The sequence below is a fragment of the Notechis scutatus genome, chromosome 5 (assembly GCF_049901735.1).
Source record: "Notechis scutatus isolate UNSWTSFEM ecotype Mainland chromosome 5, rNotScu1.2, whole genome shotgun sequence".
Taxonomy (NCBI): Eukaryota; Metazoa; Chordata; class Lepidosauria; order Squamata; family Elapidae; genus Notechis; species Notechis scutatus.
In genome coordinates, this window is record NC_142013.1 from 3213418 (window position 1) to 3240112 (window position 26695).

The window sequence follows — 26695 nt, forward strand, 5'->3', positions numbered from 1 at the left end:
CTCCCCAACCTCCTCACTGTCCGAGTCTGGCCACAACATTTGTGCAAGTAAATCTCTCTGTGTGTGTGCCAGCCCACAGCTCACGGGGATGGTTTCCCTCTCTCCCTTCCTCCATGCCGGCAGGCCAGCCCACAAAGGTTGGAGACCCCTGGTTTATCTGACCTCTCCTGCAAACGCTTTACGCCAGGGCTCTTCAGACTTGACAGCTTTAAGACTTGTGGACTTCAACTCCCATAATTCCTCCTCCAGTCACGTTAGCTCAGGAATTCTGGGAGTTGGAAGTCCACAAGTCTTAAACTTGCCAAGTTTGAAGACCCTTGAGACAGACAGACAGACAGACAGACAGACAGACAGACAGACAGATAGATAGATATAGAGATTAGATAGATAGATAGATAGATAGATAGATAGATAGATAGATAGATAGATAGATAGATAGATAGATTAGACAGATTAGACAGAGATAGAAAGAGATGGATAGAGATGGGATAGATACTGTAGATCGGGGTCTTCAAACTTGACAGCTTTAAGACTTGTGGACTTCAACTCCCAGAATTCCTCCTCCAGTCACGTTAGCTCAGGAATTCTGGGAGTTGGAAGTCCACAAGCCTTAAAGCTGTCAAGTTGGAAGATCCTTTGGTTGACCCCAAGGCTGGAGATCCATGAAAAAGACCGCGGGTTGCATTGTTCTTTGACTAACCGTATTGACCTGTGCTTGCCTTGCAGTTCTAACCGTGTTGTGTGTGTGTGTGTGTGTTTTTGTGTGTGTGTGTGTTTGTGTCTCTGTGTGTGTTTGTGTTGTCCTTGTGCCACTTTTGACATTCAGAGTTTTAGTGCCGTTCAGCTGGTGGATATTGAGCCCTCTCTTGTCAGTGCCCTGAGAGTGACCTTAGTGGAGGTATATGGCGTCATCTCAACGTTATCCCCGTGCCGTGGTCCTCTTTGTCGTGCATGATGCGCCCCAAGTTGTGATGCGACTGGCTTCCTTGCCCCCAAGTGGGCGGCCCCTTCACAAATGCATCACAATGCTCTCCTTCCGCTTCCCCAAATCTCCGTGGTGTTCATTGGGGGCGGGGAAAATATCCAAATTTATAATTTCTTACAGCAGGCTGTTTTGCTGCCCTTCCAGGCTGGTTGTTTTCCTAGATAAATGATTCTCGCCACATCTCAGCATTTCACGTGGACCCAAAAGATGCAAGGAGTTTTCGTTGGGGAGGCGGGGTAGAGGAGGAGGAGGAGGAGTGGTGCTGATAGAGAAGGGAGGAAGACTGTTGGGGTCCTTGGTGCTCTCTGAGCTTGGTGGTTTTCTTGCAGACGTTTCATGACCCAGCTAGGTAACATCATCAGTCTAGAAGGGAGTGGGGGTTTGCAGAGAGGAAGAGGAGGAAGAGGAGGACTGTGGGGTCCTTGGTGCTCTCTGAGCTTGGTGGTTTTCTTGCAGACGTTTCATGACCCAGCTAGGTAACATCATCAGTCTAGAAGGGAGTGGGGGTTTGCAGAGAGGAAGAGGAGGACTGTGGGGTCCTTGATGCTCTCTGAGTTTGGTGGTTTTCTTGCAGACGTCTCATGACCCATCTAGGGAACATCATCAGTGGTAGAAGGGAGTGGGGTTTGCAGGGAGGAGGAGGAAGGAGGGGAGGGGAGGACATTTAAGAAAGGCAGAAATAAAATACAGAGTCAAAAGAGCCTCTCCCCCCAAATATTGGAAAAGGGCTGTGCTAAACGCATGATGGATCCAGCCCACGAACTAGAACGCGAAGTTTCTCATTGGTCTGTCCTTCTAAACAGATAAAGGACCTGCAAAAACTGGACCAGATGACCTACAAGGTCCCTTCCAACTCTGTAAAGAACCTGTCAAAAAATCCTCTTTGCCTGTGAAACGCTGAGATTTAGCCCGATCATTGGCTATTTTTCAACCTTGGCAACTTTAAGAGGTGTGGACTTCAACTCCCAGAATGCCCCATCTAGCGAATGCTGGCTAGGGAATTCTGGGAGTTGAAGTTCGCACCTCATGCGGTTGCCATGGTTGCCAAAACGAGGCCTAGGAAATGCAAAGAAAGGAAATCTTAAGAGGTCCTGAAATCAACACGAACCTATCAGGATTTGGGATCCACTTTGGCAGTCAGAATTCTCTTTCAGACATCGAAAGGACGCCATTTCCTTGCTCAACGTCCAGTTGACAAAACAATTATTAACATTATTAACACAAAATGAGACGCAGGGAACTCATCCAAGCAGTCCTTGCTTACGGCCATTTGTTTAGTGACTTTCAAAATTACCACAGCACTGAAAACAGTGGTTTTTAGGGCCGATCCTCACCCTTACGACCATCACAGCATTCCCCGTGGTCACATGATCTGTTCAGGCGCCTGGCAACTAGCATGTATTTATCACGGTTGCAGCGTCCCAGGGTCATGTGAACCTCTTTTGCCACCTTCCCAGCCGGCCTGTGCCGAGAAAATCCTTGGGAGAAGATGGGTTTGCTTAACATCCATGTGCTTCACTTAACAACGGCAGCGGTTCACTTAATAACTGTGGCAAACCCAGTTGTAAAATCAGGCCTGTGTCACTTTAATAAGCCCACCTTGCTTTAACAATGGAAACATTTTTTTGGTTTCAACCCTGGTCGTAAGTCAAGGATCTCCTTTTGGGGAAAGTTCCCGTTTCTCTCTTTTTAATATTTTATTTCCTTCCGTGGAAGACTTTCTGGAGAAGTCTGCCGGATGAAAAATAGGCTGTGCTGTCTTTTTCTCTCTCCCAGGCCCATGAATAATGTTAATTTCTAGGAAGCAGGAACGGAGAACTGTTATGCATTTGGCCACCACATTTTCATTTTATTCTGCGGAAGCCCTTCAGGAAGTTGCTTGCTTGCATTCCATGGAATATTGCATGATTATTTTCGTTGGGCGTCGTGCCAGAGACGTTGCTTGCCATCATCTGTTTACTGCATAATCTTGCTGACCTGAATTGAAATCGAAACTTATTTTTCTCTACAGGGGGAGGAAAAAAAAAATGTCCTTCTTTACTGCAATTGAAACAATAATTAACGTGAATATCAAATCCTTCTCCCTAGGCATTTTAATATGCCTCACTAGGAGGCAGAGTTTCAGGCCCAAAGGTCCATAATTTGTGGTTCTTGATCAGGGAAATTTTGATATATTTTTTTCCTGTGCTCAGTGATTTAAGCGGCTTTTGAAGATGAGAACCTAAGATACAGCTTTTGCAGCTGTGCCAGCATCTTCAGTTAAATATTCATTTATCATCAGTTTGGTCTAGTGAATTCTAGTTCTGTCTTATGCTTGAAAGCTGATTGAGTGATTGTGGGCCACTCCACTAGGAGCTGGGGAGTTCTAGTCCCACTTTAACACTTGGCTGGGTGACTTTGGGTCAGTCACTAGGAGTTGGTGAGTTCTAGTCCCGACTTGCATGAAAGATAGCTGGGTGACTCTGGGCCAGTCACCAGGAGACGGTGAGTTCTAGTTTTGCCTTTAACTTGAAAGATAGCTGGGTGACTCTGGGCCAGTCACCAGGAGATGGTGAGTTCTAGTTTCGCCTTAGTCACGAAAGCTGACTGGGTGACTTTGGGCCAATCACCAGGAGACGGTGAATTCTAGTCCTGCCTTAAACATGAAAACCAGTTGGGTGACTTTTGGACTGGTCTCTCCCTCTCAGCCCAACTCACCTCACAGGGTTGTTGTTGTGGAGAAACGGGGAGGTGGAAGGGCTATTATATGCTTACGAAGTAATCAGGATAAAAATAAACCAGTTTTTAAAAAATGAAACACACTATCGCCCTAGCCCAGCAAAAAAGAGTTTTGCAAAATTGCACCCCAAAAAAAGGATCAGCTACCCTAGTGAGTCTCATCAATGAGGACACAACTCTAATTCAGGAAGGATGCGCTCTTGGAGTCAGAAGATGTGTCCCCGTCCCCACCCACCCCCCCCCAAAAATATGCAAGCTAGAGAACATTTATTATTATGCCCACTAATGCAAAGATAAGCATATTTGCAAGGGCCGGGAAAGAGAGGAAACTCGCTGGCGTTTTTTGTGCTTCCTGATCGGAGAACGCGGCCCCTTCCTTAAAGCAGCATGTGATCCTGTGAGAAAACAGCCATCCACAACCATATAGGCTGGCAAGATAAACGTTCCAAAGAGCTTGCACAAACATTTTTGAAGCTGTCCTTTCCTGTTTTGGTTGGATTTTTCTGCCTACTACGGTATTAAATGACCCTCCATAGATTGCAGATGGGGGTTGACTGGAAGGCTTTTATTTTATTTTATTATTTTATTTTATTTATTTTATTTTATTTTATTTTATTTTATTTTATTTTATGTTATTATTTTATTTTATTATTTTATTTTATTTTATTATTTTATTTTATTTTATTTTATTTTATTTTATTTTATTTTATTTTATTTTATTTTATTTTATTTTATTTTATTTTATTTTATTTTATTTTATTTTATCATATTATTTTTAAAAAGAGTATGACTCAACCTGGTCCACTCTGTAGAAGTGGTAGCATAAGGTTGAAATTGTAGAGCATTGATTGGAGTTGCTAAAAAGGACCTGGTTTTGTGTTTTGCCTGATGTTCTGGCAATGGTAACAGATAATCAGACTTGGACGGGACCTTATAGGTCATCTAGTCCAACCCCCTGCCCAAGTGGGAGACCCTACACTATTTCTGACAAATGGCAGTCCAATCTCTTCTTGAAAGTCTCAAGTGACGACGCTCCCACAACGTAAAAGCCCCAAGATGGTTGAGACCAGCAAGGGAGTTTTTTGATGGTCTTCTTCTGTGCTGATTAAATATGATCTTCAACACGAGCCAGCAGTGTGCTGCAGGTGCAAAAAAAAAAAAAAAAAAGGCCAAGGCAAAACCAAATGCACCGGTGCAGAATAAGTGGCACCAGGCTCTATAGCAGTAACTGGGAGAGGAATCTTGGAGTCCTAGTGGATGATCACTTAAATAGGAGCCAGCAGTGTGCAGCATTTGCCCGAAAAGCCAACACAATCCTAGGCTGCATAAACAGAGGGAGAGAATCAATATCACATGAAGTGTTAATACCACTTTATAAGACCCTGGTAGGGCCACACTTGGAATCCTGCATCCGGTTTCGGTCGCCCCGATGTAAAAATGATGTCGAGACTCTAGAAAGAGTGCAGAGAAGAGCAACAAAGAAGATTAGGGGGCTGGAGGCTAAAACATACGAAGAACGTTTACATTGGGCGTGTCTAGTTTAATGAAAAGAAGGACCAGGGGTGACATGTTAGCAGTCTTCCAATATTTGAGGAGGGGTCACACAAAGAAGAGGGGGGTCAAGCTATTCTCCAAGGCGCACCTGAGGGTGCTTTGTCTGAAATGGTATTTTGCTGAAATGGTATTTCCTGCCTTGAACTAGAAGACTTCGAAAGTCCCTTCCAACTATTCTATTCTATTCTATTCTATTTCTATTTCTATTCTATTCTATACTATTTCTATTCTACATTCCAATATCTGTTCTGTTCTATTCTGTTCTGTTCTATTCTATTGTATTCTATTCTATTCTATTCTATTCTATTCTATTCTATTCTATTCTATTCTATTCTATTCTCAAAGGTGCTTTGGAGTTGGAAGGGACCTTGGAGGTCTTCTAGTCCAATCCCTGGCTCAGGCAGGAAATACCATTTCAGACAAATGGTTGTCTAGTCTCTTCTTAAAAACCTCCAGTGTTGGAGTATTCACAACTTCTGGAGGCAAAGTTGTTCCACTGATTAATTGTTTTCCCTTTCAAGAAATTTCTCCTTAGTTCTAAGTTCCTTCTCTCCCCGATGAGATATGGCAACCCCTCAGATATCGGAACCCTGCTATCATGTCACCCCTGGTCCTTCTCTTCATCAAACTAGACATACCCAATTCCAGCAACTGTTCTTTATACATTTTAGCCTCCAGCCCCTTAATCCTCTTCACTGCTCTTCTCTGCGCTGCATTTAGAAGTGATTCATTTCAAATCAGGCCGGAAGGGATGACTCAGTCTTGTGCTAGAAGATATAAAGGCTTCTATAAAGGAAAGATACACACTGGGCATTGCAAGATCAGATAGGAAGACCCGCCCGTGGATTAGAGAACCAACAAAAGTATACGATGCCATCAAGAGAATAAAAATATGGAAATGGAAACAGGCCGGTCGCGTAGCAAGAACTGAGGGCAGGTGGACCAAGACAGTCCTAGAATGGATCCCAGTGGATCAAAGGCCCCCACGAAAGAGACCCAAAACAAGATGAATGGAGGACATCAATAATTTATTTATTTATTTATTTTATTTGATTTGATTTGTCAATTGCTTACAAGATAATAGGTATAAGTGAAAACATAGTTGTGAATACACGGATACATATAAGAAAAATTAAAATTAAAAATAAAAGAAACAATAGGACAGGGACGGTAGGCACAATTGGTGCGCTTATGCACGCCCCCTACAGACCTCTTAGGAAAGGGGTGAGGTCAATAGTAGACAGTCTAAGGTTAAAGTTTTTGGGGTTTGGGGAAGAAACTACAGAGTCAGGTAGAGTATTCCAGACATTGACCACTCTGTTGCTGAAGTCGTATTTCCTGCAGTCAAGTTTGGTGCGGTTAACCTTGAGTTTGTATCTATTGTGTTGCTCTTGTATTGTTATGGTTGAAGCTGAAGTATTCATTGACAGGTAGGACATTGCAATGTATGATTTTATATGCTATACTTAGATGGGACCGGAGGCGGCGTAGTTCTAGGTTTTCTAGGTCTAGAAAACCTAGAATACCCTGTTTCCCTGAAAATACGACCTCCCCTGAAAGTAAGTCCTAGCTTGATTTGTTTACACATGTGCCCAGTATAAGCCCTACCCCCAAAATAAGCCCTAATGAAGATCCTGCCCACTCCAGAGTAGAGGGTAAAAATTAAGCTAGGGGGGAGATGGGAGGTGGTGGAACTGCCCTACTACTTCCCTTTGGGCAGTTGTAGCCAGGCCTCACACACCCTGACACCTGCCTCGCCGGCCCATTTCTTCTGCAGCCGGCAAGGCTGGTCAGGCTTTCCTGAAGGCCTCTGGAGCTGATAACAAAGCTCTGGATCGATCCAGAGGTCTCTTATCGGCTGCAGAGGCACTGAGGAAAGCCTTGCTGGCTGCAGAAGAAGGAAAAGTTCCTGAAGGCCTCTGACAGCAAAAAGGAGGCCGGGGTGATGCGCGCAAGTGAGGTTAGTCAGTGGATGACATCCCCCCAAAATAAGACCTGGTTGCCTTTTTTGGTGGCAAAATAAAATAAATAAGACAGGGTCTTATTTTTGGGAAAACATGGTGATGATCATGATGATAAAAAGGAGTTAATTGAGTTGTCTTCTCCGTGTCTAAATTGAACTGCCTGAAATCCTTTTTCGCTTCCCGTTCCTTGCAATCGATCGCTGTTCAAACTTTAGGGAAGCATTGCAGCATCGGGGAGATTTTTTTGGGGTGGGGGTGAAATGAAAACCAAAAAAAGGGAGGGAGATTTTTTTTTCTATGCTCCCTTTAAAAAAAAAAAACGTCTGCTGGTCTCTCCAAGAGGTAGCAGCTAAATCCGACACCCCCCCAAAATGTCCTCATTTCGCTAAGCCGATTTGCAAGGGGGCATGAGTCACCCCATTCTCTTGGAGCAACCAGGTTGTGAACGCATTCCTTGATCAAGAAGAAAGAACGAAAATAGCTAATTTTTTTTTTTAACATTGATCCTCAAACAGTGGAGCCTGTAAATGTCTTTCAAAGCTGCTTTCTTCTTCAGCTTCCCTTTAGACTTCAATGTAGCCCCTGTGAAAAATCCCAGGTCCTAACGCAGCTGCCACGAAAGTTGGCTTGGCTGCACAGAAAAGCCAAAGACAGGGGGGCTTTTATGCCTTTTTGGGGGCTGTTTCAATATTATTAAATCAGGAATATTTTCCCTTCTAATTTCTTTCTTTCTTTCGTAGATGGGAAAAATCTCTCTCTCTCTCTCTCTCTCTCTCTCTCTCTCTCTCTCTCTCTCTCTCTCTCTCTCGATGGGATCCTTCCTTTCTTCCCTTCCTTCTTTCCATCCTTTCTTCCTACCTTCCTTCCTTCCTTCCTTCCTTCCGTCCATCCGTAGATGGGAAAATTTCTCTCTCTTTCTTTCTGGTCTTCTTTCATAGATGGGAAAAATTCTCTCTCTCTCTCTCTCTCTTCCTTCCTTCCTTCCATCCATCCATCCATCCTTCTCCCTCCCTCCCTCCCTTTCTTTCATGGAAGAAATCCAGCAAGTGTCCAGAAGCTTTAAAAGAAAAAGAAAAAACACTAAATAATTCATCTTTTTAAATCATTTGAGATTCAAAGTGAGACGAAAACCACACGGGCAATAATTTCAACAGTACCTTTTTGAGTGGCAGGGTTTTTTACGAATTGTAAATCATTTTTACCTTCCCTGTATATCTTACATTTGGATCAGAAACATGGACGGGCTTCACCAAACTGTACAGTAACCTCACTTCATATCTTTCCAAGCCAATGGTTAGAAGTTTTTCTTTTAATGGTCTGATGCTTGGCAAGCAATAAATGCTTGTTTCTGTTCAGGGTTCTCTACAATTTTTTTTTTTTAAACCACAGATTCAGCTGCTTTTTTCCCCTGTGTAGAGTTTCTGTCTCAGAATTTGTATTTCTGGGAAGGTAGGTGAGAAACGCCATTTTCTTGCGAATAATTCTCCCGAGGCTGAATTCTTTTTACTTTGGCCTGACATTTTGTCCCATTTTGTTGCCTAATACGATGGCAAGCAGAGTCGAGAGATGCTAAAAAAAATCAGGATTTCTCAAACTTGACCCTTTCCAGACGTGTGGGGTCCAGCTGCCAAGTCTTATGTAATTATTTCTTGATTTATATATATTACAAGATTTTTATCCCTCCCTTTATTACTTATATAAGTAACTCAAGGAGGCAAACACACATAATACTCCTTCTGTGTCCCATTTTCCGCACAACAACAACTCTGTGAGGTGGGATTGGGCTGAGAGAAGGAGAGAGAGGGACTGGCTGAAAATCGCCCAGTCGCCTTTTGTGCTTATGGCGGAACTATAACTCACCATCTCCCAGTGAGTGGCCCAAAGTCTCCCAGCTGGCTTTCATACCTAAGGCAGGACTAGAATTCACCACCTCCTGGTTTGTAGGCTACCATTTTAACCACTGGACTAAACATTGGAAGTCCTCACGTCTTAAACTAAGTTATCGAATGCTACTGAGTTAGGCCATTAAGAAACACAAATCAGAAACTGGGGTTGTAGCACCTCATTCTCCACCTGTCCCATTTCTCTTGGCAGGTATTTTTGCTTGGTTCAACTCTCCAAGCCAGTTAAGGGCCGGCCCCACTAACTGTTGCTTCTGCAGTGTTAGGAAAACACTTGGTTTTGTGTTAACCCAACATCTGCTGTCGTATTCAGTAATAAACCAGCATCTGTTTTCATCCATCTTTAAATCTCTGCAAATAGTGCCCATTCCACTAACTTTTGAAGAAATATCTCCTTTTCCACTGTTTTATAATCTCCTCCTTTCGGGTGTCGGATGTCCCAGAAAGTGACCTGTTACACACACCCATCATCGGTGTGAGTGTTCAATTTCGCAAGACTGTAGGACTATTTTACCTTATTTTATTTTAAATCTACTTTAAACCCTGCAGGGTTCTCGGTGTAAAGTCAAGCTGGAAGCCTTACGGTGGAAAATGAGTTTATAATTAGCCACGGGTGTTTTCAGCTTTAGCTATTCAGTGTTTTCCTCTCTTGGAAATCTTGCTAACGCAATTTTCTTGTGCAATGGTGGGATAGGACCAAGGACTATTTGAGCCAAAAGACAAAACTTTTGAAAAGCAGTTAGAAACTTCGGAATCTCTCAGTCTTAGGCAGTGTGGTTCTTGAGTGGAAGAAAAGGTTATTGAGAGAGAGAAAGAGACCTGCTCGAAGTTAGCCCAGGGAGATGATTTTAGAAATAAAGGTATTTTCCTTTTTGAAGTGTGGGTTGCTTCCTCCACTCCTTGAAATGCAATGCTCTATAATTCACTGTAGCAAATTGAATATTTTAAACGCAATGCCAGGATTCGGCGAACTGGGAATTCCTGCAACTCAGCCAGTTTAGTATCACGATGGGTTACTTGCCCACAGAAGTTTTGTTGGCTTTTTGAAGCAGCTGCACCGTTGCCAATTTTGTAGAGGTAGTCCTTGACTTACAACCGTTCGTTTAGTGACCAAAGTTACAACTGGCACTGGGACTTCTGGTCGTTTTTCACACTTGTGACCGTTGTCTTATCCCCCGCGGTTGCACGATCAAAATTCAGACACTTGGCAGCCGACTTATAAATATGACGGTTGCCGCTTTGCCGGTGACTCATAAATATGACAGGACCCCTTTTGCAACACTTCTGACCAGCAATGGGGAAGCCAGATTCAATTAACCGCCGGGGGGGACTACCTTATCAACTGCAGCGATTCACTTAACAACGGTGTCAGGAAAGGTCGTAAAACGGGGGTAAAGCTCGTTTAAGGAACGTCTCGCTCAAGAACAGGAATTAGGGGTCTCCTTTGTGGTCGTGAGTCAAGGACTAACTGCAGACGCTTTCAAGCAATATGGCGCCCAATGTTGGGCCCCTTTTAAGAGCTACGGACTCCAACTCCCAGAATTCCCCAGGGTTCTCCCCCCCCTCCTCCCGATGCCAGGGGAATTCTGGGAGTTGAAGTCCGCGAGCTCTTAAAGGGACCACCACGATTGGAGACTTCTACTGCTCTTCAGGTGGTGAACTCGACCCTTCCGAGACCAGGTTTAGGTGTGAGACCTTCCTCTTTCGTTTTAGGACATATTTCATACCTGCCTGTGCAAGATAGTTTGTTGGCACAAAGAAGACAGAAGCCAAAAATTATTAGGACAGGAGGTTTGACTTTCTACTTCCTTTGGTGCTGCAAAAAAATTACTCGCTGTCTGAATTTCCCTGCTGCTGCTTTGTGGCTTCTCTCTGCAGTTTGTCGTTCCACATATTATTATTATTATTATTATTATTATTATTATTATTATTATTATTATTATTATTATTATTATTATTATTATTATTATTATTATTATTATTATTATTAATCTTTAGTGAGATTTACAGCCTTTGGGGCTGGTTAGTAGCTCAACAGCTCGAGTCCTAACCAAGGACCTAGGAAATGTTCAGGTAGCATCAGAGGATAGAAGCTGTTCCAAGTAGGGTGTTTTTTTTTTGTAGAATCAGGAAATTCAACCCTGATAAATTCAGAATTTCCAAATAGCAAGGCAGCCCTTTAGGTATTGCTCCAAGGGCTCCAATTACAATTGGGATAACACATTATTATTATTATTATTATTATTATTATTATTATTATTATTATTATTATTATTATTATTATTATTATTATTATTATTGAGATATTCAGGGATTTGGGTTGGAATGCTGCCCTCTCCCTTCTCCCTCCCCGTCTCTTCAAGAGCTCCCTTCCTTTTTCGGTGGGCTTGCATGTCAAAAGTTGGGGTTGTCGCATCATCGCGGGGTTTTTTCTCGAGGGCCGAGTCATGATGCGAGAACCAGGCCCTCGGTCCCAAGCTGAACACGGAGACTCCCATCGCATGTGCTTGACGGGTGGGACCGGGGTTGGGGAGGGCAGGGGGGGGTCTAAACACCTCCCCCCTTTTTTTCTTTGGGGTAAATGCATGGACCTGGTTGGTAAGTATGTTGGGATTTCCGCGTAAACCCTTCCTGTTGTTTCGGCGTTCGTTCGCCGATCTGTTTCGGGTTAGAAAACAGGGACTTGGGGGGCAAGCACCCTGCGGAAGGATCAGATTGGATCTCTGAGCGTTAAGGCTGCCTAAATTGACCTTTTTTCGCCCCGTGGCAAAGGGATCCCTTCTGCGGCTTCTAAAATGGCTCCTTAAATGTGTCACAGAACTCTTGGTTGGGTTGAAAGAAAGTGATCTTCAGTTGGGCAGGTCCTTCCCTCCTTTTTTCTTTTCTTTTCTTTTCCTCCTCCCTCCCTCTTTCTTTCACTTTCTTTCTTCTCCCTCTCTTCCTTCCTCCATCTTTTCTTTCTTTTCCTTTCTGTCTCTTTTTTTCTCATTTTCATTCTTTCCTTTTCTTTCTTCTTCTTTTCTTTCTTTCTGTCTGTTTCTTTCTTTCTTGATTTCATTCTTTCTCCATCCCTCCCATGACCTTTCCTTCCTTCCTCCCCACCTCTCCACTCCTCTTTCTCCCTCCCTGTCCTTTTCCTCTTCCTTCCTTCCTTCCTCTCTTTTTCTCCCTCTTTCCTTTAATTTCTTCCTCTCTTTCTTTCCCATTCTTTCTTTCCCATTCTTTCTTTCCCATTCTTTCTCTTTATTTCTTTCTCTCTTTCTTCTTTCTTTCTGTCTGTCAGTCTCTCTTTCTTTCTCATTTTCATTCTTTCTTTTTCTTTCTCCCTCCATCCCTCCTGTGACCTTTCCTTTCTTCCTCCCCACTCTCCACTCCTCTTTCTCCCTCCCTGTCCTTCCTCCCTTCCTTTCCTCTTTCTTTCTTTCTTTCTTTCTTTCTTTCTTTCTTTCTTTCTTTCTTTCTTTCTTTCTTTCTTTCTTCTTTCTTTCTTTCTTTCTTTCTTTCTTTCTTTCTTTCTTTCTTTCTTTCTTGCTTTCTTTCTTGCTTTCTTTCTTTCTTTCTTTCTTTCTTTCTTTCTTTCTTCCTTTCTTTCTTCTCTCTCTCTCTCTCTCTCTCTCTCTCTCTGTCTCTCTGTCTCTCTGTCTCTCTCTCTTTCCCTCCCTCCCCCCTCCCTCCCTTCCTGTTGTTTTCCAAAAAAGGACAAATTGTTCAGTTTTCCATTTTTTCCCTCTCTCTCTCTCTCTCTCCCTGTTCCCCTCCTCCTTTTCCAGCCCCCAAGGTCGTGAGCAAACAAGCCTTTTCCTGTGTTTGACACTGTCTTGTTATTCGGAACTGCAGATAGCAAGAAACTGGGAAAAGCTTTTGTTTAGAGGGCCGGAAAAGAATAATAATAAAAAAGAAAAGAAAAGAAATCGGGTGATTCTGGAAAGGGCCGAGGGACTCCGGCCAAGAAATCCACCCCTTCACCGTCTCCCTTGTTTTCCCGTGTCTGTGTTTCAGAGTCGGCAACTGGAGTCTGAGACGGGGACGACCGAAGAGCACAGCCTGAACAAGGAAGCCAGGAAGTGGGCCACTCGCGTCGCCCGGGAGCACAAAAACATCGTCCACAGCCAGCGGGTGAGTCGGGGCAGGCCGGGGATGCTGGGGTTTGAAATCCAGCTGACATGCAAGGCAGCAGGCTGAAGAAATTGGGAGTGGGGAGCCAGCACGACATAGGGGTTATAAAGCGTTTGCCTCAGGGAGGTTCCCCATCAAACCCTAATTAGCCAAGAAGACTCAAAATGACTTTCCTTCTGTCTTCTCGACACTCTTCCTTTCTTCTCCCTTCCTTTCTTCTCCTCTCCTTCTTTCCTTCCCCCTCCCCTTCCACTCTTCTCCACACGCTCTTCCCTTCTTCCTTCCTGTCTTCTCCTCTCCCCTTCTTCTCTTCTCCACACACTCTTCCCTTCTTCCTTTCCTTCCTCTCTCCTTCCTTCCTTATCCACACTTCCTTTCTTCTTCCTTCCTTTCTTCTCCTCTCCTTCCTTTCCCCTTCCCCTCCCTTCCTCTCTCCTCCACATGTTCTTCCCTTCCTTCCTTCCTTGCTTCCCTCCTTCTTCACACTCTTCCTTCTTTCTTCCCTTCCTTTCTTCTCATCTCTTCTCCTTCCTTCCTTCCCCCACCCCTTTCTTCTCCACACCCTTCCTTCCTTCCTTCCTTCCTTCCTTCCTTCCTTCCTTCTTTCCTTCCTTCCTTCCTTTCTTCTTCCTTCCTTTCTTCTCTTCTCCTTCCTTTCCCCTTCCCCTTCCTTCCTCTCTTCTCCACATGTTCTTCCCTTCCTTCCTTCCTTCCTTCCTTCCTTCCTTCCTTCCCTCCTTCTTCACACTCTTCCTTCTTTCTTCCCTTCCTTTCTTCTCATCTCTTCTCCTTCCTTCCTTCCCCCCTCCCCTTTCTTCTCCACATCCATCCTTCCTTCCTTCCTTCCTTCCTTCCTTCCTTCCTTCCTTCCTTCCTTCTTCACACTCTTCCTTCCTTCCTTCCTTCCTTCTCTCCTTCCTCTCTTCTCTTCTCCACATCCGCATCCTTCCCTCCCCTCCTTCCCTTCCCCTCTCCTCTTCCTCTCCTCCCCTCCCTCCTTCCCCCCCTCCTCCCTCCCTTGATGTGGGAGCCCCAAGTTATAATCCTTCCACCCATTGGGGGGGTCCCTGGAAGGTTCCAGGCCTGCCCCCCTCTCTCAGCCCAGCCCCTCTCCCTGTCTTCTTGCTCCTGTGTGGAAAAAGTTCCAGAGACCTGCACTCATCTCGAACTCCTAGGCAGGGTCTCAACTCGCCTTTAAGACTTGTGGACTTCAACTCCCAGAGTTCCTCAGCCGTCCACAAGCTAAAGGGTGGAGACCCCTGCTCCGCTGAGGATTCTGGAGTTGAAGTCCACAAGTCTTAAAATGGCGAGGTTGGAGACCCTGCTTTGCCGGCTGAGGAATTCTGGGAGTTGAAGTCCACAAGTCTTAAAATCGAGGTTGAGACCCTGCTTTGCCGGCTGAGGATTCTGGGAGTTGAAGTCCACAAGTCTTAAAATGGCCGAGGTTGGAGACCTCTGCTTTGCCAGCTGAGGATTCTGGGAGTTGAAGTCCACAAGTCTTAAATGGCCGAGGTTGGAGACCTCTGCTTTGCTGGCTGAGGATTCTGGGATTGAAGTCCACAAGTCTTAAAAGGGACCAGGTTGAGACCTCTGCTTTGCCGGCTGAGGGATTCTGGGAGTTGAAGTCCACAAGTCTTAAAATGGCCGAGGTTGGAGACCTCTGCTTTGCTGGCTGAGGGATTCTGGGAGTTGAAGTCCACAAGTCTTAAAATGGCCGAGGTTGGAGACCTCTGCTTTGCTGGCTGAGGATTCTGGGATTGAAGTCCACAAGTCTTAAAAGGACAGGTTGGAGACCTCTGCTTTGGCTGAGGATTCTGGGAGTTGAAGTCCACAAGTCTTAAAATGGCGAGGTTGGAGACCTCTGCTTTGCCGGCTGAGGATTCTGGGAGTTGAAGTCCACAAGTCTTAAAATGGCGAGGTTGGAGACCTCTGCTTTGCTGGCTGAGGATTCTGGGAATTGAAGTCCACAAGTCTTAAAATGGCCGAGGTTGGAGACCTCTGCTTTGGCTGGCTGAGGATTCTGGGAGTTGAAGTCCACAAGTCTTAAAATGGCCGAGGTTGGAGACCTCTGCTTTGCTGGCTGAGGGATTCTGGGAGTTGAAGTCCACAAGTCTTAAAATGGCTGAGGTTGAGACCTCTGCTTTGCTGGCTGAGGATTCTGGAAATTGAAGTCCAATCTTAAAATGGCCGAGGTTGGAGACCTCTGCTTTGCCGCTGAGGATTCTGGGAGTTGAAGTCCACAAGTCTTAAAAGGGACCAAGGTTGGAGACCTCTGCTTTGCCGGCTGAGGGATTCTGGGAGTTGAAGTCCACAAGTCTTAAAATGGCCGAGGTTGAAGACCTCTGCTTTGCTGGCTGAGGGATTCTGGGAGTTGAAGTCCACAAGTCTTAAAATGGCCGAGGTTGGAAGACCCCTGCTCTAGAGGAACAGAATGCCAGCTTAAGAAGTGAGCAATCAATTCTGGAATCTCTTCCAATGTCCACAGCTCGATTCCTTTACGTGCTAAATATTTTTTTCTGCTCCCTCTTTTTTCGGCAGACCCTGGACGAGCTGGAGTGCCACGGGCCGGTGGCCACCGAGCAGAGCCGAGTGGAGCTGGAGCAGAAGATCGACGAAACCAGGGAGAATATTCGCAAAGCCGAGGTAAGCAGCCCTCTCGGTTCCGTGGTTGATCGGTCGGTTAAACCTTCCTTGTGGTTTTACGGTGGGGACTTCATATTCCCTTCCCCTTTTTTCTTCTTCTGCTTCCCCCCCCCCCCCTTTTTTTTTTTTTCCCATTTTGCTTTGCACTTTTTTATATTTTGGTAAACGAAAGAAAAAATTGGGGACCTGGAAGAAAAAAAAAGAGAGAGAGAGAGACCGGCTCCCAGGATTACAGCTGGACCTCTCCTCTCCCCTCTGTGCTACATCTTTGACATTTCCGGTGGTGGTTGTCATTCGAAATTGCCCATGCACTTAATTTTTGCATTCCTTCCACCCTAAGCTTTCATGGTCAAGGATTTATTGCAGCGTTTCTCAACTTTTCTGGCCGTTGGATTCTGGGAGTTGAAGTCCGCCCGGTTTCAAAGCCACTAAGGTTGAGAAACGGCGATTTATTGTAAGGGTTTCTTCCCCCACAGAAAGAAATAAAATTCGGCTTACTCTCTGGGGAGTGGAAAACACAATTTCTCAGATAAAATATGTTCTCTCCAAAGGCCCTTGGAGAATATTTATAGGAATCTGAGATATATCACATTTGTGACAAGCCAACAGTTTCTCTCTCTCTCCTCATCCCTCCCTCCCTCTTTCTTCTCTTTTTCTCTCTTTTCTCATTCTCCCCCCTCTCTCTCTTCTCTCTTTCTCTCCTCTCATTCTCCCTTCTCTTTTTCTCTTTCTCACTCTCCTCTCTCCCTTCTCTCTCTCTCTTTCACTTTCATTTCCTCTCATTCTTCCCTCTCTCTCTCTCTCTCTCTCTCTCTCTCTCTCTCATTCTGTCCTCTCATTCTCCCTTCTCTTTTCTCTCTCTCTGTCACTTTCTCTTTCTCTCCCTTTGCTTTCATTCTCTTGTCTCCCTCTTTCTTTCTTTTCCTCCCTTCTTTCTCCCTCTCCCTTTCTCTCTCTCTTTCTCTTTCTCCTTTTTCCCTTCTCTTTCTCTTTCTTTCTCCCTCCTCTCATTCTCCCTCCTTTTTCTCTTTCTCTCCTCTCTTTCTCTTTCACTGTCTTTTTCCTTCTCTCTCTCTCTTTCTCTCCTCTCATTTCCCTCCTCTCTCTTTCTCCCTTCTCTCTCTCTTCTCTCATTCTCTCCTCTCATTCTCCATCTCTTTCCTCTCTCTCTTTTTCACTCTCCTCTCATTCTTCCCCCCTCTCTCTTTCTCCCTCCTCTCTCTCTCTCTCTCATTCTCTCCTCTCATTCTCCCTTCTCTTTTTCTCTCTCTCTGTCACTTTCTCTTTCTCTCCCCTTTGCTTTCATTCTCTTGTCTCCCTCTTTCTTTCTCTCTTTTCCTCCCTTCTTTCTCCCTCTCTCTTTCTCTTTCTCTCTCTCCATCTTTCTCTCTGGCCATTTCCTGGATCTCATTCTCTTCTTTGACAATTGTGGCAGGGTCTCTGACACCCCTCCCCCACTACTCCCAACAAAATGTAGGTGTTGAAGGCTACATTTGGCTGCCATCTATAGCTGCCAGTTACGTTTTACATGCCAAATGTGTGGCTTGAGCTTTTAATGTATGGAAGGATGGATTGTGGAAATGCAAGGAAGGCCACCTTACGGTTCTCATGTCAGCCATGCTGGCTGGGGAATTCTGGAAGTCCGCACCTCTTACAAGTTGCCACGCCTGAGAAATCCTGGTGTAAAGTACATGTTCTCCTCGACAACTTATCTTCCTTTAGTGACCGTTCAAAGTTACAACAGCACTGGAAAATTTCTAAATGAATAAATGACCTATTAGCAAGCCATCCCAGCCAGCGTTAATGAAAACCTCACTTCTCGGTACAACAGAGAAGGTCCCACATTTCAGTAAACTGTTCCAGATAACAGATAATCAGAGTTGCAAAGGATCTTGTAGGTCATCTAGTCCACCCCTCCACCCAAGCAGGAGATCCCACACCATTTCTGACAGATGGCAGTCCAGTCTCTTCTTGAAAGTCTCAAGTGATGATGTTCCCACAACTTCTGAGGGCAATTTCTGTTCCATGGGTTGATTGTTCTCATTGTCAGAAAATTCCTCCTTATTTCCAGGTTGAATCTCTCCTTGTTCAGTTTCCATCCATTATTATTCCTTGTCTGGCCTTCAGGTATATTGGAGAATAACTTGACCCCCCTCCTCTCTGTGGCAGCCCCTGAGATATTGGCACACTGCTCTCATGTCTCCCCTGGTCCTTCTCTTCCCTAGACTAGCCAGGCCCAGTTCCTGCAACCGTCCATTGTATGTTTTAGCCTCCAGTCCCCTAAAATCATCCTGGTTGCTCTTCTCTGCACTTTTTCTACAGTCTCAACCTCTTTTTTTTATAGTGTGGTGATCAAAACTGGATGCAGTACTCTAGGTGTGGTCTTACTAAGGCTTTACAGAGTGGTATGAGCACCTCCCTTGATCTGGATTGCATCCCTCTGTTAATGCAGTTTAGGATTGCATTAGCTTTTTTGGCTGCTGCTGCTGCACACGGCTGGCTCCTATTTAGCTGGTTGTCCACTAAGACCCCAAGATCCCTCTCCCAGTTCCTGCTATTGAGCCTGGTTTCACCCAGTCTATATGTGTCCTTTGAGTTTTTCTCGCCTAAGTGTAGGACTTTACTTTTACTTCGAATTTCATTTTGTTAGATAGAGCCCAGTGTTCTAGTCTGTCAAGATCCCTCTGGATCTTGAGCCTATCTTCTTGGGTGTTGGCTATTCCTGCCAGCTTAGTCTCATCTGCAAATTTGGTAAGTTCCCCTTCTACTTTTAGCCTTCTAAATTTTGAGCAGCTGCCCAAATTCAGACACAGCCTCTCTTGCCTTTGAAAACCCATAAGCGACAAAGGTCAAAGGTAAAATAAAACACCCACAAAAACTGTGTGACAACCCATTGTTTAATGCGCTAACGTTCAGTTTCGCAGGGAATTCCTGGAGGAATTAGCCTTCATGAACTGGGCCAGAGCCATCGGTGGGAGCAAAATTATTTCCCCATCGTTAGGACAAACACCGACGGTGTAAACGGTGCATAGATTTATTAACACACTATTATCTAGGGGCAGCCTAGTAGTAACAGGCATGATTGAAAACAAAATTGAGGGACCAACTGCTGGAACAAATAAGGTGTAAATTTAAAGGTATGTTGCGTTCATGCTGTCTTCCCATGCAGGTTTTTTCTGCATGGCGGCACACGGAAGCAGAAAATGGCTTTTGTCCCTTTAAAATAAAAATAAAAATCGCCTTCCAGACTTACGGGACGAAACTGCCCTATTTCTTCAGCATTTATAGCTTGGCCTGGGGGGGTCGTGGGAGTTGTCATCAGAGAGTGCTGCAAATTGGGTAGATGGGTGGATGGATGGATCCTGCAGCTTTTCGGGTAGCGCTCAGGTCGTCCATATTTGCACTCGGTTGCATCTGCATGTTGGTTTTCTCATCTCCAATTGGTCCTTTGGGGGTCTTTTTTTTTCCCCTTAACCTTTGAGAGCCATTCTTTTTCTCTTCGTTGTATCCTTTTCGGTGCGGTTGTGGCACGGATTCCCCCTTCCGTGGGCAAGGATCCTATCATGTTTTCCCAAAAATAAGACCCTGTCTTATTATTATTTTTTGCCACCAAAAAAGTCACCAGGTCCTCCTTCCTTTCCTTCCCTCCTCCCTCCTTCCTTCCTTCCTTCCTCCTCCCTTCCCTCCTTTCCCTTCCTTCTCCCTTCCTTCCTTCCTCCCCCTCCTTCCTCCCTTCCTTTCCTTCCCTCCTCCCTCCTTCCTTCCTTTCCTTCCCTCCTTCCTTCCTTCCTTCCTTCCTTCCTTCCTTCCTTTCCTTCCCTCCTCCCTCCTTCCTTCCTTTCTCCCTCCTTTCCTCCCCTCCTTTCTCCCTTCCTTTCCTTCCCTCCCCTTCCTTCCTCCCTTCCTTTCCTTCCCTCCTCCCTCCTTCCTTCCTTTCTCCCTCCTTTCCTTCCCTCCTTCCTTCCTCCTTCCTTTCCTTCCCTCCTCCCTCCTTCCTTCCTTTCCCCTCCTTCCTTCCTTCCTTCCTTCCTTCCTTCCTTCCTTCCTTCCTTCCTTCCTTCCTTCCTTCCTTCCTTCCTTTCCTTCCCTCCTCCCTCCTTCCTTCCTTTCTCCCTCCCTTTCCTCCCCCTCCTTCCTCCCTTCCTATCCTTCCCTCCTCCCTTCCTTTCCTTCCCTCCCCTCCCTCCTTCCTTCCTTTCCTTCTCTCCCCTCCTTCCTCCCTTCCTTCCTTCCTCCTCCCTCCTTCCTTCCTTTCCTTCCCTCCCCTTCCTTCCTCCCTTCCTTCCTTTCCTTCCTCCTCCCTCCTTCCTTCCTTTCCTTCCCTCCTTCCTTTCCTTCTCTCCCCCTCCTTCCTCCCTTCCTATCCTTCCCTCCTCCCTCCTTCCTTCCTTTCCTTCTCTCCCCCTCCTTCCTCCCTTCCTATCCTTCCCTCCTCCCTCCTTCCTTCCTTTCCTTCCCTCCTCCCTCCCTTTCTTTTCAGGGGACATCATCCATTACCTAACCTCACTTGCACGCGTTGCCCCCCAGCCTCCTTTTAGCTGTCAAGAGGCCTTCAGGAACCTCTTCTTCTACTGCGGCCGGCAAGGCTTTCCTGAAGGCCTCTGCAGGAAATAACGGAGCTCAGGATCGATCCAGAGCTTTGTTCTCAGCTCCAGAGGCCTTCAGGAAAGCCTGGCCAGCCTTGCCGGCTGCAGAAGAAATGGGCCGGCAAGGCAGGTGTCGGGGTGTGCGAGGCCTGGCTACACCTGCCCAAAGGTAAGTAGTAGGGCAGCTCCACGCACATTCCATCTCCCCCCTAGCTTAATTTTTACCCATCCACTCTGGAGTGGGCGGGATCTTAATTAGGGCTTATATTGGGTGAATGTGGAAAAAAATCAAGCTAGGGCTTACTTTCAGGGTAGGGCATATTTTTGGGGAAACGGCACTTACAATAGAATAGAATAGAATAGCAGAGTTGGAAGGGACCTTGGAGGTCTTCTAGTCCAACCCCCTGCTTAGCCAGGAAACCCTACACCATTTCAGACCAATGATTATCCATTCTCTTCTTAAAAACTCACAACGTTGGAGCACTGACAGCGCCTGGAGGCCAGTTGTTCCGCCGATTATTTGTTTTAACTATTTCTTCTGCCCTCCGTGGAAAAAAAGTGTGCCCCACGGGAACCGCCAACCACAGGCAATCTCAAGTCACGCATCTGATGCTTTCAGCGATAAGCAATATTGCAAAAAATTAGCTGGGGGGGCTAAAGTCATGTCTGGACTCTTTCCCAGGAAAACTTCCTCTGACCTCTGCTCCCGGGATCTCCCGCACATTCCCCCTGGATCTAAAAGTCACCTAGTTTGCGTAGGGCGGTTCTCTCGGTTCCTGCATAAAATATGTGCTGGGTGGCATCTTTGGTCTTTGGTTCCAGGGCTAACTTTTAGCATGACAGTTTCCCCTAGAAAATGTGAGGCAAAATTTTCAGAGCCGTTTTTGCATCTCAGCCTGACGTGATTCCGGAACAGAAGCAGCCTTGGTCAAAAAAAAAAAAAAAAAGTTAAGGTTGGTTTTTCTTGATACCATTATTGGTAAAATCTTTGACTGGCAACCCAGACTTGGGGGTGGTGGGAACTGTGTGGTGGTCCAGCTCCTGTCTGAATGTCTGATCATCCAGCAACGACCTTGTGTCACCTCCAAAGCAACTCGTTTATCCTAGAAGCCTGGCATTCAGACAGATCTGCCATCAACAAGCACACAGAGGTAAACAACATTTACCTGCCACTCAAAAGAGACAGTCCAAAAGCTAAATGAGCACAGCAGCTCCTTGCTAGCAATCAACACCCAGCCAAGCAGAGATTATGGTAACAACAAGATTAATACCAGACCAATAATTAAAACAGTAAGCCATACCCCAACCAAGGAACTACTAACTCAGACAAACAGTTAAATAATAAACAACCATCTAAACAAGGAATGACCAAGAACAGCAACCCCCAACCCCCCCCCCCCCCCCCCCCCCCCCCCCCCCCCCCCCCCTCCTACACCAAGTCACTCTCATATATAAAATCCAACACCCCTCCTCCTCTCTTCTAGTACTGATGATGTTACCTAGTTGGGTCATGAAATGTCTGCAAGAAAACCACCAAGCTCATAAAGCACCAACAGCCACACAGTCCTCTCTCCTTCCTCTCCTTCCTTCCTTCCTTCCTTCCTTCCTTCCTTCCTTCCTTCCTTCCTTCCTTCCTTCCTTCCTTCCTCCTTCCTCCTCCTCCTCTCCTCCTCCTCCTCCTCCTCCTCCTCCTCCTCACAAACCTCATTCCCTTCTTGCGCTGATGATGTTACCTAGTTGGGTAATGAAATGTCTGCAACAAAAAACCGAGCTCAGAGAGCAGCAAGGACCCCACAGTTCTCCTCCTCCTCTTCCTCCCTCCCTCCTCTTCCTCCTCCTTGCAAACCCAATTCCCTTGTAGGACTGATGACGTTACCTAGTCGGGTCATGAAACGTCTTCGGGAAAACAAGCCAGCTCAGACAGACCCCCAGGACCTTAACATTCATCCGTGACATACATCAGTGATTTAGTATGTCATGGGATCACGGCCAGCCACCTGACCCAAATATTGATCGGACAGAAGCCCTTATGGGGTGAAGTGAGGAGAATCGCTGGTTCTTCTGGTGGAGCCCTGTTGAGTCCAAGGAACCAGAATAACTCAAAATATTGCCACGCGGGGAGAAATAAAACCTTCCTTTTGAATCTTGTAAGCAGGGAGAAACCGAGAGGCAGCGAGAAAGACGATCAAAGGCCCGAGGACGGCTATTCTTAACATACTTGCTGATCGATGGCCAGTGTCCAGTTTCCTAGATGATGTAGCCTTAGCCCCCCCCTTTTTTTTTCTTGCAATAAATCCGTTCGATTGAACCGTCTGTGAGCATCGATCTAGCTTCCTTCGTTGCAAGCCAAGAAACCTTTGCCAAACGAAAGCGACAAACTTTCATCGCTTAAAGATTCAGGCTCTGAGAATCGCTAAGGAGGAGCCTTCAAATCCTCTTTTCTCCCCACCAAAGTATCTTAAAACGTTGCCATCTCTTGGCCCTCTTGAGATGCAGCCCTTCCTCCTGCCTGGGCATCCCAGATGGCGTCCCCCCCACATTCTCCGCAGGTCAACAGATTTTTATTTTTATTTTTTGGTCTGATATCTGAGATACAGACGCCTGTGGAGGAGAATATTAGTGGCCCAGGATTGAACTGGGAGGGTCCTGGGTGCTCTCTCTGAGTTGGGTTGTTTTTTTGCAGACGTTTCATGACCCAACTAGGTAACATCATCAGTGCTAGAAGGGAATTGGGTTTGCAAGGAGGAGGAGGAGGACTGTGGGGGTCCTTGTTGCTCTCTGAGCTTGGCTGTTTTCTTGCAGACGTTTCATGACCCAACTAGGTAACATCATCAGTCTAGAAGGGAATTGGGTTTGAAGGAGGAGGAGGAGGACTGTGGGGTCCTTGTTGCTCTCTCTGAGCTTGGCTGTTTTTTTGCAGACGTTTCATGACCCAACTAGGTAACATCATCAGTCTAGAAGGGAGTGGGGGTTTGCAGAGAGGAGGAGGAGGAGGAAGAGGAGGACTGTGGGGGTCCTTGTTGCTCTCTGAGCTTGGCTGTTTTCTTGCAGACGTTTCATGACCCAACTAGATCACATCATCAGTCTAGAAGGGAGGGGGATTTGCAGAGAGAAGGAGAAGGAAGAGAAAGGGAGGAGGAGGAGGAGGAAGACAACTGTGGGGTCCCTGGTGCTCTATATGAAGCTTGCAGGCATTTCATGACCCAACTAGGTATCATCAGTACTAGAAAGGAGAGGAGGAGGAGGGTAGGGTCCTTGGTGTTCTTTGATCTTGGTTGTTTGCTTGCAGACATTTCATGGCCCAACTAGATAACCTCATCAGTGCTAGAAGGTGGGATTTGCAAGGAGGAGGAGGAGAAAGTGAGGAGGAGGAGGAGGACAACAACAACTGCATAGGGTCCTGGGTGCTCTCTTAGCTTGGCTGTTTTCTTGCAGACATTTCATGACCCAACTAGGTAACATCATCAGTGCTAGAAGGGAGTGGGGTTTGCTATCTGTTTATATACGAGGTGGGACTGTTCTTGATGGTTCCTTGATTAAGCTGATGGTTTTGTTTTTGTTTGTTTTTTGTCTGAGTTGGTAGTTCTAGATGGGGGTATTGTCTATTTCTTGATTGTTGGTCCACACAGTGGTAGAAAGTGACTGGGTGGTTTGGAGCCAATCACCAGCAATTCATGATTTGTAGTTTTGCCTTAGGCATGGACATCAGCTGGGTGACTTTGGGCCAATCGCCAGGAGACGGTGAGTTCTAATCCTGCCTTAGGCATGAAAGCCAACTGGGTGGTTTTGAGCCAGTCCCACTTTCACAGCCTAACCCACCTCGCAGGGTTGTTGTAAAGAAAAGTAGGAGGAGTATTAGGTATATTTGCTGCCTTGAATTAAGCATAAATGCAGAAAATATATCTATCTTTCTTTCTTTCTTTCTTTCTTTCTTTCTCTTCTCTCTCTCTCTCTTTCTTTCTTTCTTTCTTTCTTTCTTTCTTTCTTTCTTTCTGTCACCTTAGATCATAAAGTTGAAAGCCGAAGCTCGCCTCGACCTCCTGAAGCAGATTGGCGTTTCGGTGGACACTTGGCTGAAAAGTGCAATGAATCAAGTGATGGAGGAACTGGAGAACGAGCGGTGGGCCAACCTCCCGGCCATGGCCAGTAACGGCTCTTCACACTTGGTAAGATTTGGCATCGCTTCCCATCCCCTTCGCTGTCTCCAACGCGCCTGTTTCCCTAGTCCCTACTGGCTAACCTTTATCAACCAGGTTTAAATGGTATTTTCAGAAACCATCTCTTATATCTCCTGCTGAATCCTTGTTTTTTTGTTTAAAAAAAAAAGGTTCTGGGCAGAACTAATGGCCTTTGATTTATGACCGTTCACTTAGTGACTGTTTGAAATTACAGTGGACTCCAAAAAACGGACAACCCACTTTCTCCCCACCACCCTATGGTCATGTGACTATATTTTGGACACTCAGCAGTTAGGCCTCTTCCTCCATACCACAAAACCCATTCACTCCTAGCACTGATGATGTTACCTAGTTGGGTCATGAAATGTCTCCAAGAAAACAACCTAGCTCAGAAAGCAACAAGGACTCCATAGTTCTCCTCCTCCTCCTCCTCCTCCTCCTCCTCCTCCTCCAACCCCACTTCCTTCTACCACTGATGATGTTACCTAGTTGGGTAATGAAACGTCTGCAAGAAAATCCCCAAGCTCAGAGAGCAACCAAGGACCCCACAGTCCTCCTTCCTCCTCCTCCTCTCCTTTCCTCCTCTTCCCATGCTCCTCTCCCTCTTCTTCCCTTCCTCCTCCTCCTCCTCCAACCTCACTTCCTTCTAGCACTGATGATGTTACCTGGTTGGGTAATGAAACGTCTGCAAGAAAATCCCCAAGCTCAGAGAGCAACCAAGGACCCCACAGTCTTCCTTCCTCCTCTCCTTTCCTCCTCTTCCCATGCTCTTCCTCCTCTCCCTCTTCTTCTCCTTCCTCCTCCTCCTCCAACCTCACTTCCTTCTACCACTGATGATGTTACCTAGTTGGATAATGAAACGTCTGCAAGAAAATCCCCAAGCTCAGAGAGCAACCAAGGACCCCACAGTCCTCCTTCCTCCTCCTCCTCTCCTTTCCTCCTCTTCCCATGCTCTTCCTCCTCTCCCTCTTCTTCTCCTTCCTCCTCCTCCTCCTCCAACCCCACTTCCTTCTACCACTGATGATGTTACCTAGTTGGGTAATGAAACGTCTGCAAGAAAATCCCCAAGCTCAGAGAGCAACCAAGGACCCCACAGTCCTCCTTCCTCCTCTCCCTTTTCCTCCTCTTCCCATGCTCCTCCTCCTCTCCTCTCTCTCCTCCTCCTCCTCCTCCAACCCCACTTCCTTCTACCACTGATGATGTTACCTAGTTGGGTAATGAAACGTCTGCAAGAAAATCCCCAAGCTCAGAGAGCAACCAAGGACCCCACAGTCCTCCTTCCTCCTCTCCTTTCCTCCTCTTCCCATGCTCTCCTCCTCCCCTCTCTCCCTCCTCCTCCTCCTCCTCCAACCCCACTTCCTTCTAGCACTGATGGTGTTACCTAGTTGGGTAATGAAACGTCTGCAAGAAAATCCCCAAGCTCAGAGAGCAACCAAGGACCCCACAGTCCTCCTTCCTCCTCTCCTTTCCTCCTCTTTTCTCCTTTTCCTCCTCTTCCCACTCCTGTTCCTTCCCATCCCCTTCCTGCTCCCCCTCTCCCTCTTCTTCTCCTCCTCCTCCTCCTCCTCCAACCCACTTCCTTCACCACTGATGATCATTGGTATAACGCTGCAAGAAAATCCCAAGCTCGAGAGCCCAGACCCGTCCCCTTCCTCCTCTCCTTTCCTCCTTCCCATGCTCCTCCCCTCCTCCTTCCTCCCCTCCTCTCCTTTCATGCTCTCCTCCTCTCTTCTTCTCCTTCCTCCTCCTCCTCCTCCAACCTCACTTCCTTCTACCACTGATGATGTTACCTAGTTGGGTAATGAAACGTCTGCAAGAAAATCCCCAAGCTCAGAGAGCAACCTGATTTTCCTAGGACCAGGACTCTCTTCCCCTCTCCTTCCCCTCCTCCTCCTCTCCCCTTCTCTCTCCTCCACGTCCACAGTCCTTCCTCCTCCTCCTCTCCTTTCCTCCTCTTCCCATGCTCTTCCTCCTCTCCCTCCTCTTCTCCTTCCTCCTCCTCCTCCTCCTCCAACCTCACTTCCTTCTAGCACTGATGGTGTTATCTAAA

At 46.2% G+C, this 26695-nt stretch overlaps 1 protein-coding gene and 1 long non-coding RNA gene across 4 annotated transcripts in view; one reads left to right on the plus strand and one right to left on the minus strand.

Moving 5' to 3' along the window:
• LOC148130344 (uncharacterized) overlaps positions 1-26695 on the minus strand; it is a 469114-nt gene that overhangs the window by 200837 nt on the left and 241582 nt on the right. The gene's annotated exons all lie outside the window — the stretch shown is intronic.
• The window catches only part of FCHSD2 (FCH and double SH3 domains 2), a 179300-nt gene that overhangs the window by 132528 nt on the left and 20077 nt on the right, over positions 1-26695 (plus strand). For all 3 annotated transcript variants that reach the window (XM_087965948.1, XM_087965949.1, XM_087965950.1), the window contains 3 exons: positions 13122-13238; positions 15777-15881; positions 24472-24633. In XM_087965948.1, coding sequence (XP_087822074.1) covers positions 13122-13238; positions 15777-15881; positions 24472-24633 — 384 coding nt within the window. The remainder of the gene's footprint in view (positions 1-13121; positions 13239-15776; positions 15882-24471; positions 24634-26695) is intronic.